Source organism: Notolabrus celidotus, chromosome 8, assembly GCF_009762535.1.
Source record: "Notolabrus celidotus isolate fNotCel1 chromosome 8, fNotCel1.pri, whole genome shotgun sequence".
NCBI classification, from domain to species: Eukaryota; Metazoa; Chordata; class Actinopteri; order Labriformes; family Labridae; genus Notolabrus; species Notolabrus celidotus.
The window spans coordinates 17,437,907-17,449,740 of NC_048279.1; the positions used below are offsets into that span (position 1 = coordinate 17,437,907).

At 39.0% G+C, this 11,834-nt stretch overlaps 1 protein-coding gene across 1 annotated transcript; it reads right to left on the minus strand.

Moving 5' to 3' along the window:
* Positions 1–108: 108 nt before the first annotated feature.
* Positions 109–11,786, minus strand: LOC117816894 (soluble guanylate cyclase 88E-like). The gene is made up of 19 exons (XM_034689276.1): positions 11,482–11,786; positions 10,160–10,365; positions 9,864–10,004; positions 8,616–8,755; positions 8,333–8,467; positions 8,001–8,124; positions 7,790–7,909; positions 7,574–7,658; positions 7,147–7,233; positions 6,075–6,192; positions 5,239–5,368; positions 4,908–5,054; positions 3,230–3,376; positions 2,985–3,141; positions 2,792–2,901; positions 2,568–2,657; positions 1,808–1,954; positions 1,574–1,708; positions 109–1,392 (listed from the first exon to the last, which is right to left on the minus strand). Exons 2-19 carry the CDS (start codon positions 10,277–10,279, stop codon positions 1,240–1,242), a joined length of 2,286 nt encoding a protein of 761 aa, XP_034545167.1. The 5' UTR covers positions 10,280–10,365; positions 11,482–11,786; the 3' UTR covers positions 109–1,239.
* Positions 11,787–11,834: the final 48 nt, after the last annotated feature.

Here is an 11,834-nt window from a genome sequence, read left to right on the forward strand (position 1 = left end):
TGTTCAGAAATAAATGTGTAAAATGTATAAAAATGTAAATGTGAGTCTTGAATGAAAATGCCATTGAGTGACAGGACAAACAATAACTAATGGACACACACACACAGCTCAGCAGTCATCTAGCTTTATTTTCACTGAGCTGACAAGCGTTTACATTGTGCCGGGGCTGTGTATTTGACAGGACTGATATAGAACAATGAATTCAGACATGCGAGATGAAGGGGAGAGGAGGGAGAGGGATTGGGCGGGGGGATTCAGAGTGATTCTTCTCACCAGATGAAACAAGATGTCAGATCTATAAGGTGCAGCAGAATAAAACAGTGCAGGAAATAACTGATCTTATGTCCCGTTGAATGACAAGGCAGATACCATTTTGTATTTCAAAACATGTTACTAAATGAATAAGCAGCAGAGTGTTGGTTGAACTATCCCTATGACTGGTTTGATTATTGATTGTTATTTTGAAGAGTGTGTGATCTCTCACAGGGCAGATAAAGCTCTAATGCAAATTTTCTAAATCATCAAAGTGTAAAATTAAAAGCAGTAGCTATGATTAATTTCTGTACTCTCAGAGCTAAATATGCACTAATGATTTGGCAGTGCAACAAAACACTAGCTTGGTATTGCCTGATAAATTTGCAAATGAGAATTTGTCTAGAACCCCTGAATACAATTTTTGATATACAGTGGTGTTATCAGCAGGCACAGACCACATAAAAAAAAAACATTCAGAGCTGTGAATTATATGATGTAGCAGTAGACTGCTCAGCTCCGCTGCTATTTGAAACATCGAAAGAAAAGGGCTTCTAGTCCACATAATGCAAATAAAGTTGGCACAACATCATTTAGAAGCAGACAATTTCCAGGTAACTTTTATAAGGTAAATTTAACCACTGGGCCGTTTGTTTAAAACTCTAAAGATAGCTGATTCAGATTGTTTGACATCAGTATTTCAATCTGCCCAATATTAAACAGACATTTGTGATTGGCCTGCCCTTGGTCGTCTGGCTTCCAGGCTATTAAACTCCACACAGGGTCACTAGATGCAAAGCAAACTAGTTCATGAACAAAAAAGCAATATTAGATGGCAACATCCACAAGAACTCTCTCAGAAACTCAAAATATTATTTAAAAAAAAAACCTCAATTGTCTATTTTCCCCAACAATTAGTGCTTTGTGAGTGTTGTTTTACCACCGCATTAGAAACAATGGTTTATTACCGACTCATGCAAATCAAATCTATGACAGGGTGCACATGGCACTCTTGAAGGAGGGGGAGTCACAGGAGCTGCTTCGAGATTCCATGATGGAGTCTCTGCCATTGGACTCAGGTGAGTCCATTTCCAAGTGTGGGTCCTGGAGGCCATCCTGCAAGGCGTCCTTAAAGTGAGGCTGGGGAAAAAACAGCTCATTAATTCATACTGGGAATAAAACAAGAAGAGAAGAGCAGCACTTACTGCTAAAAAAATAACCCTGAAAACAGTCAAATGGATTCAAAATGTAAAGTTGTTTTTAAATAAGAGTTTTAAAAGTATAGAAGGGAAAAATTCTTGAACTAGATATGCCCTCTTACCTTATGTACCGACATCTGCTCCAAACGGCTCTCCTCCATCGACTCCTCCAGGGAATGGCCTGATATCTCCATCTTAATACAATGTGAGCGAATAGACTTGACATCCTCATCCTTGCCTGCAACCGGTGGGAAAACCTTGGGGCAAAGACAGAAGGGGCGTCAAGGAATCAGAGATGGTGATGATGGCAACGCAGCGAATGAGCATTGAAGCATGTGTTTGAATTGAATTCTTACCAGTTCCTTCACATCACCTCTTTCCTCAGGGGCTGTGATGTTGACTTTGCTGATGGTCTGGGTCTCAAACTGAGGACACGCTGCCTGAGCATTGCCATCTTTGTCCCTCTTTCCTTTCAGCCAGTAGGTCTCAATTTCAACATTGCCCTAAATATGGAGGAAGAGAGAAACCAGGACAACAAAATCATTCAAAGATATATGCCCATAAAAACAATTTTGGTTAAAGCAAGGAGTAGGTTGTCAATTGGTAGATTTTCAGTGGTATTATAAAATCCCTCATAAAAGGTTCTTTTTTGAGATTTTCACTTGTCATCACATGCCTCAAAAATCTTTGGGAGTCACCAAGCTGTCATTATCAGCAAATGTTTCCCCTCAAAGGCAAACTAGCGATAAAACAAGCTGGCAAGTATTCAACGGGGACTTACCCGCTCTGAATACTAAATGTACTCACTCCCAGAGCTACGAAATTTTGAGCTACTAATCTTTAGTAATGTTTAAAAGCAGATATGTTTATTATGTCTGATTTCAAGTCTTCTGTTAATCTTAGATTATGTAAACTGCTCAGATAGAATCTATGTATCGATTCATCATGTATTCATTTTGTGTAGAGGAGCAAAGTCACACTTGTTTGTACAGCTACATGATTGATGTGATACTCACAGGTTCTATAGCAAATCATACTAATTCCATGTTGTTTTGGAGGATGAGTCAATGCAATTATTGAAGAGGGTGTAGTTGTTGAGCAGCTTTAACTCCTAACCTTGATCGTAATGGTGCCTCTCCTTTCAAAAATGAAGTGGCTTCCTTTCAGGTGTTCATAGGTGGCGCTGCTGAGCTGAATGTGCATCTCCTGAGTTAGAAAACGGAGAACCAAGGAGTTAGAAGGAAATCACAGAAAACTGTCAATGAAGTTGTTCTTCAGTACTGACCTATCCTCTTAGCTTCATTCCCAACTCACACCTAACTTACATCCCCTCCCCTTACCTTTCCATTGCTCTCCATGGCGGATGCAGTGTGAACAGTGTCACCGTGCAGGCCATAACGTGGCATCTTATGTCCCACCACACCTGCCACAACCATCCCCGAGTGAATCCCTGCAAACCAGATCAAGTCAGATCAGCCAGTCAAACATCAATATTAACACGGAAATAAATCCGCTAACGAACGCTGTACCCACCAACACGAATCTGTATGTGGTTGCCATTTGAGGGGTCTTTCAGGTGATCTATGGAGCGCACCATGTCCAGAGCCATGTCACAGATGTTATGGGCATGATACTTTGTCTTCTCTGGAGCCCCAGCCACCACCATGTAGGCATCACCAATGGTCTCAACCTGGGTTTTAAATAATACTTGCATCAGCTTTGAAGCAGTGTATGGGAAAAGATTAAAAGTATATCAAACAGGTGGAAAACACACACACCTTAAAGACACGGTGCTTCTCACTGAGTGTGTCAAACAGCGTGTACATAGTGTTGAGCATGGAGACCACCTGCAGTGGAGTGATGTGGCTGCAAATGCGAGTAAATCCCACCACATCACTGAAAAGAATGGTCACATCTGGGAACACCTGGGGGAAAGAAGAGATAAGGAGTTGCTAAGAAGACAGGTTGCCGTACCTCTCACACTTTCAGGTGGGTAACGTGGGCATTCATGAAACATGTTGTGTGACAAGACTGTTTTGCACCACCATTGAATGTGAAGGTGCTTGGAAATGGGGCGCCATTTGTAAAGTTATGTGCACTGAAAATAACTGCAACATTTCTCCACATTTAGCTCCAAAACGTCATAACAATGTAGATTGATTTTTAAAAGACACTTTTTTTTTATCACATTTAGAGGAATATTTGTGATCTTCTTCACATTTAAATTTCTTGTGAAAAACATATTAAGTTAAAATTTTGTTAAATCCAAATGTTCAACGATAAATCTAAATGTTCAACGATAAATCTAAATGTTAAATGTTAAATCTAAATGTTAAATGTTGCTCCGCAATCATAAATATAAAGCTGATATGCGACAGTATGAATTTGCATATCAGCTACAATTTTAGGATCACAGAGCAACATTTAACATTTATATATATATATATATATATATATATATATATATATATATATATATATATATATATATATATATATATATATACATATATATATGTATATATATATATATATATATACATATATATATATACATTTTTTAATTTTATAATGATGAAAAAACAAATAAATAAATAAAAATGATAAAATAAAATAAAATAGAATAAAATAAAATAAATGATAATAATAATAATAATAATAATAATAATAATAATAATAATAATAATAATAATAATAATAACTCAGTTGAAAAGAAAAAGAGGAGATAGAAAAGAAAAGAGATTGAGTGGGGGAGAAGCAGAAAAAGAGTAAATACATAGAGGGTGGAGTGTGTTTGGGTGCTTTTCAGGAAATTCTTGCAGAATGGGTTTGGTGTTATATAGTTTTGATTTTATCTGGACTTGATTTAACTTGACTTAAAATTTATATTTAACATTTACATTTATATTTAAAGTTTATATTTCTATTTAATATTTAGATTTAGATTTATTGTTGAACATTTAGATTTAGATTTAGCATTTGGATTCAACAAAGTTTTAACTTAATATTTTTTTCACGACAAAATTAAATGTGAAGAAGATCACAAATATTCCTCTAAATGTGAAAAAGTGCCTTTTAAAAATTGACTCTATATTGTTATGACGTTTTGGAGCTAAATGTGGAGAAATGTTGCAGTTATTTTCAGTGTGCACAACTTTACAAACCGCGCCCAATACTTGTAATGGTCAGAAAACTAGAGACAGGGCCGTACAAACATGGTGCAGTTATATGTTCAACTGGATAACTTTGTGTTAAAGATAGTCTGAGTATGTCTGATATTGCTGTATCGTGTAAAACTCTTATCTCCGTTTCATAAATGTGAAGTTAGGTTTGGCTAGCTAACTAGCTGTTGCCATATAACAGTGATATCAATTTTCCTATCCAACAACCAACTGCAAATGTTACCTTTGTGTGTTTTGGTACTTGAGGTGTTAAATCACAAATTTCAACTCTGACCTCACAAGTGTTTACAGCTGGCTCTCCTTTGCGCAGCCTCTTGGCCACTGGCTTGGGAATCATCCTGTACAGAAGGTCATCAGTCTTCTTCATCTCATAGTCTAGCATCTTCATGCTCTCCTCCAGTTTACTGGACTTCTTCTGCTCCTGAACTCACGAAGGGGAACAGAAGAGAATAACACTTTCAGTTTAAGATCTATTTCTAACTTCTCATGTCTGCAGGGGGTAGATGATCTTGGGCTAAAAGACAGGCATCAGAGCAACTTTGCATAATGTTGGGTGGCAGGTGAGTTGATCACACATATAAAATGCAGCATTAGTCATACTCAACCTGTATGAGAGCTCTCTTCAGCTCCTCTGACTGCTGGGTGCCTGCCAGCACCAGGTCTCTACTGGAGTCATGCATGCTCAGGTCATTGATGTACAAGCCTGTCTTAAACATAGCGCTCAGACTCTCCATCCTAGACACACACATACACATTGAGACAGGTGCATAAAAATTAAACACAAATTACAACATAATTAATATGAACTCAATCACAATCAATTAAATCTTTTTAGAAAAAGCATTAGTTATTTCTGTTAAAATGTATGATAAAAAGGCAGTTTTTCTTAGCAGTGTTATTTCTGACAGAATAATTAATATAAGCAGTGTGATACGGCATTTAACATTTTAGTAGTTTTGTCAATACGGCTGAAGAGCATTTACTTGCAAAACAAAATGTTTCAGAAGAGGAGGGGGATGTTTTGGTAATATAGTCGGCGGAAAACACTCTCAGTAGCAAATGGGTTCCCATTAGGCTCACAAGAGCTGCACTGTCTGATTACAAGCTAATTAGCAGCTCATTTCATGCATGGTAAGTGCTATTAGAATGGGCCCCTGATTTGATTCCCTGCCCAGCCTTTTATTTTCAGACTCGTAATTCAGTTTAGCTCTTGCTGCTTTTTTGAATGTTTTATTTTTCTACCGCAGCTTTTTAATAAAGATCTGAGGCGTTTGTGTGAATATGTGTGTGTGTGTGTGTGTGTGTGTGTGTGTATGTGTGCGTGCATGTGTGTGTGTGTGTGTGTGTGTGTGTGTGTGTGTGTGTGTGTGTGTGTGTGTGTGTGTGTGTGTGTGTGCGTGTGTGTGTGTGTGTGCGTGTGTGTGCTGAGGGGGGTGCTTACACAGGGGTTCCCAGGAAGATGATGGACTCCCACTCTGGCATGTATCTCATTTGTCCTTTCAGTCTTAAGCAGCGGCTCCCATCACCCCAACTCTCCATTGCATTAGCACTGTTACCATCTAGTAAGAGCATAATGAAATATCAGAGGAGTATTCAGGGTTATATGTCAGCTGTTTTAACAATGTCATCCCAATCCATTTAGCAGCTGAGCACTTTTGAAGAAATAGTATGACATTTCTGCTTAGGCTTTTGTTTGATGACAGATTAGAAGCTAATTATCTCCTTCATGTCTGTACATTCAATATGAATCTGTAGTTAGCAGCTGGTAGCCCAGCTCAAAATGTAAAACATAGGTTAGCAATTCATATTTATATAAAAAAAAAAAAAAAGTTAAAAAGTGTAAAAAGTGTAAAAACACATGTTCTTTTAAGTTTGTACACATTGTAGCCGTTTACCTTTTTGTAATGCTAAGCTAAGCAAATCTGCTGCTGGCTCTAGTTGGATTAAAGCTGCTGTTGGTAGGAATGGTGTAAAAAACGTTACTTTTTTTCTGCTAGGTTTGGAGAAAAGGTCATAATACCAATCGGTTCTCATCTGTAAGTGAAGTAATTTGAGATTATGACAAAATCTCTGTGTTTTCCAATGCCTTTGTATCAAGCAATGTTATTATTCCCCTCGTTCCCATCATCACAGACCAATCAGAGCTACTCCCCAACCCTCTGTCCTGATTGGTCGAGTGGCGGCCCCACTACATCGCCCTTAATTGGCTGGGAAGCCACTACTTCCTCATAGAACGCGCACAACGATCTTTTGTGGGTGGGGTTACAAAAGCAGACAGGGGAGGGGTAGTGTTGACATTCGAAATCTCTCTCAGAACTGATGTTTATGTCACGACTACTAACAGCAGCTTTAACTCTGTAACTTGATCCAAGAGGTGGTTTTTCCCAAAATGATAAACTGTGATGTGAGACTCCTGCTCAGTTGTATGTTTGATTTTGTCATACCAACCACAGTTCAGTTACTGTACGCTCTGAGCTTGCTACATGTGTTTTTTAGAAAACAGAGATCAGGACCTTTGTAATCATCTCCAATGATTGACTGGAAAGCCATGAGCTCCACATCCACATCTGCAGAGCGATTGGCATTTTCATAATCAGAATCTGTGGAAAAACAGGGTAATCCATCAGAGACATACACATTAACTCTCTACCCACAACAACCAGGACAGGGATCAATTACATATCACATATCACAATTACATTCCTGCAAATGCAAGACTTCCTCTTTTCAAAACTTAATTTAGCAACATTTTCAAGGCTTAATGTTAAGCTTTCTTGAATAAAAACCTTAATTCTATAGCACACCTGCTCTTTCTTTGCAATTAAAATTAAAAGTGTCTTTTGCATCTGACTGCTGTCACACTGATCTGACCACAAGCCAGAAAGTCTTTGCACACCAGACACACACCCCTGCGAGTATTTGCATGGCTCCCACTCTTACTCTGGACTCGGTTGTGAAGGTTCCTCTCTCTTTTCACAGGCTCCTTGGACATGATCTCAAACAGGTTATTTGGATGGGAAATGATCTGTGAACAGATTACTCAGCCATCATGATCCCACTTAAGCCTAATACTTTTACATAATATACTGTTAATAACTTCAAATTCACAAAGACGCCATTCAGTCTGATATGGGGACAGGTAAAGCTCTGTATTACCATGTTCCATGTGAACTCCACTAGGGGGCGAGCTAGCAGGAAGGCATCAGTGATCTTCTTCCCATCCAGATCAGGGAAGACAGTGGAAAGGCCTGAGCCAACATTGTGCACCACCATGTCCTTATGAATCAAAGAACCACAGTTACTGTTGATTCTTCACTTCATTCATTTATTGTCCTATTTGGGTTTAGAATGTAACTTAAAAGATCACCTGTCTGAAGACGATGTTGAAGGGAAAGACCTCAAAGAAGAAGTCTGAGGTAATTGGTAGAATCTCCTGCTCTTCCTCATCCTCCTTCATGATGTAACGGTAGGCTGAGTTGTCGAAGTTCAGTCTGCACAGACAATCATTAAATTATCTAAAGTAAAAAATCATGTTTAAGATGTTCAAGGAGGATATTTAGATCATTTAAAGATGATTAAAAAACTGAAAAATCCCTGATGCATCGATACAGTTTTTATAAATAACCCAAAAAAATAAAGGTTATTCATCAACACCACCACTGTTTATGTATTTCCTGCTTTGTGTTTGTATGTGTGTACCTCATGGTGACATGGGAGTAGTCTCCGACCATCTGCTCAGACAGCACCTCCACATGAATGTCAGTATCATAGAACTGTTTCCCCATCTGCCTGAGCTGACCCATGGCGTAGTGCAGGTAGCCTTTGCGTTTGCTCCTGGAGGTGACACAAACAGATAAAGTTCAGTATCAGTCTGAAGGATTTAATCACACTGCTTTCCATCTGTCAGCCCTGTTCCACTACTTTTATCTCTGATGCCTGATCATCAATCAATCTCCATCCTCCTCCTGCTCGTCCTTCAGACCTGTAGTGCAGGGTGACTCCGGTGGCTGACTCCTCCTGGCAGAAGAAGGTTGGAGGCTGCACCTTGGGGTAGCTGAAGCGCAGGTACTCATGCAGGTTATCGAGGCCGTTGACAAAGTCACGCACATGACGGCCCAACACCTGACAAAGGCAGAGAGCATCAGATGACAGATAATGTCTTTAGTAACCCTTCCTTTTTATTAAAGTACTTTTTTTTTGTAGCATGAAATCATGAAGCACATTACAAAAAAGAACACGGACAAAAAGAAAAAAAACACTAAAGTGGGAGATATTGAAGTATTACATGATTAATATAAGTCGAGAAAAAAAATCTCAGTCTATTCCAATGCAGGTAATTAAAAACCACTCTTCACCAAGATACACCACTTTTTGATAAAGTCATCAAGGGTTCCTTGTAGTACATGGGATAATCTCTCATAAGGAAAAGAGATGATCATTTGTCGTACCATACTGACAATGTAGGTGGATGTTCATCAAGCCAGACTTGCAAAATTGAAGGCAGAGTACAACATAATATTGAGCAGTTCAGCCTTTGGACCAGATAAGGAGCTAATATCAAGAATACACAGCTTTGGGTCCAATTCTGTTCTGATGCCAATGAATTTCTCGATCTCAGTCTGGACAGAAGACCAGAAAGATAATATCAATGGACACGACCACATTAAATGAAAATAAGTGCCTACTTGTTTCTGACATTTGCGACACAGAGCATTGCATAAATTGTCATATTTACTCCGTATTTCAGGAGTCACATATAGTTTATTGATTATTTTATATTGTGTTAAATGTGATTTAAATGAGCGAGTGATTTCTTGGCACTGTACAGAACTAATTCAACTAATTAAAGTACTTTTAAGAGGAACTCTTGGCTGATTTAAGATATGATGTCAATTTACTCATAATGTGGAGATTTACTCAGCCTGTAATTTTTTCTGTGGTTTATTGAGGCTTGAAGGTGAACATTTTCTTGAGAATTTAGGACCAAGCTTGGTCCATAAGAGTGGCTACAAATTAGGATATCAAGCCCTTTCCTGACGGGATTTTGACCGATGTTCAAAAAAAAAAAATCTTTTATGAGTTCCGCGAGGGCCAAATGTAATTGCTTCGAAAGCTAAAGTAAAGATCTATAATAAAATGAATCACTAGTCACCAGTGCGCAGGGTATTTGATAATTCTCTCACACACCTACCAAATGACAATAGAGTTTTGAATCAGAGTTCTTTCTCACCTTCAGGATCCTGTCATAGCCATACTTCCCCACAAAGCCCAAGAAATAGACACCCCAGGAGTTCATCAGCTCATTGTAAGGTGTGCCTGTCACTCCGCTGGCTGCCTTTGCAATGCGAGGTATCACACTCTCACTATACACCTGCAGACACACATTCATAGAACTTATCTTTGGAGAGAAATAAATATGTTTTGACTTCAGGAGCGTGAAGCCTTGGAGAAAAGCAGACAGTGTGATAAAAACATGGACAGACAGAAGAAATGTCATTATACAGAATAGTATTGCACACACTGTACCTGGTGGGTGACAAAGGAGTGTAACCTGACATCTGCTCTCTCTCTGACCAGCTTCCACACATCATCCCCGTATGACTCCTTAATGAAGTCGTGCAGACTCTCGCACAGCAGTCCGTACATTGTGTCTCTCTGGATTAAAGCTCAATCTGAGCACTTTCAAGGCAGCTCCCCAACTGATTGACTTCAAACAGCCCTCCCAAAGGCACCTGCAAGCGGATAAAAAAAAGTTCTGAAAGATGACTTTTTTTCAGGCCTGCAATCTGAATTTTAATGCATTTAGCTCCGAGCGTGGCACTATAAAAAGACTCATGTTAAATTCAGCTGCTTTTGTTTTCTCCTATTCTTGACACTAACCTGGAGTGGAGTTTTACCCTTCCTCAGAGTAGCCGGCCAAATAAAGTTTCAACTGCATGCCAGCAATGCTTGTGCTTTTAAAGGTGGCCTAATTGCACAAGCTCTTCAGTCTGAGTGGGCCTCTATTGTTCTTATGTCAGCTTGTCAGTGCCTGGTGGCAGTGCACCTCTCTCTATGTGACATGAACACACTGCAGAGGCTACCTCTCAAACACAGATGACACCAGTCATGACAATTCTCCCTGTTTCCATTAACTGTATTATCCTTTCTAAGAAAATGACTCTTTAAAATCACTGACTTACTGAGAGATGCTCTGTGCAAACATGTTTGTTATGAAGTGTGATGAGCATTATGTGAGAAAAGCCTTGAATGAAGGGATTGATTTGATGACTAAGGCTCTGTTTGACGCATTGCTGTATAAAGGATTAAATTGTATTTGTTAAATGGAGACAGAAATCCACTCTGGTTCCTCCTTTCTTTATTTAGCTTAACATTTTTTCTACTATAGAAAGCCTTTAAGCAAACACAAAATGCAAAGCCACTACTCAATTTGCAATTATGTGTCTGCATATAATTATTTTTTTTTGTGACTCAGGATGACGCCGCATTTCTTTTCAGAGCCCCGGAGGCTCTCCACCAGTGGATAAGTGGCGTTGAGGAGCAGGGCAGGTGCAAAATCGATATCCAATCTCAACAGGGAAAAGGAAAATGTGTTTCTTCCCCTCAGGCTCCTCCTGAGCTCAATGAATCAGTTTTTAGGGAAAAAATCTGCAGGATAAAGACTAACTTGAGTTTTAAAAGGGCAACAAAATACGAAGTTAAAGGGCATCGCTTCTAGTGTGGCACAAAGTGCAAGTTTATGCAGAAATTCACAAGTAGTTTCTCAGCAGTGGGTAAACCAGTGAATGAATGAAAACACAAAAGGAAAAACACTGATGGTTATTTATTGCAGTTTTTAAAATGGGTACCTGAGAGGCATGTAGAGAGACCTTAACTCACTGCAGTGGGAAAGCAAAGGATGTTGAAGCTCTTACACCATACAAGAGCAATCTGCCATAGAGCTTAACCTTTGACCCCAAACTGCAACATTTTTACATCCGATCACTCATCAGAGAGGTCTGTATACGGGAAACGTGGTTAATGCACTGATACAAAGTACATAAGGTAGAATATTTCTCAAGTGAAGGTAGATTGTGTTTGTGTGTGTCAATGTTCGCAGAAGAGACATTGGATGTTTGGCTTCTCTGACAGCTCAGTGTCACTGTCTGGACAGCAGCTGTTTTTGCACACACGCAGACACACACAAGCAGAGGATCAAATT

Bases quoted from the DNA above. Each gene is read 5' to 3' on its own strand.
- LOC117816894 (XM_034689276.1), bottom strand. From the start codon at position 10,279: ATGTACGGACTGCTGTGCGAGAGTCTGCACGACTTCATTAAGGAGTCA. The intron at 10,005-10,159 runs GTACAGTGTGTG...GTGTGTCTGCAG, and splicing joins ACTCCTTTGTCACCCACCAG to GTGTATAGTGAGAGTGTGAT. The intron at 1,955-2,567 runs GTTAGGAGTTAA...CTCCATATTTAG, and splicing joins GAGGCACCATTACGATCAAG to GGCAATGTTGAAATTGAGAC.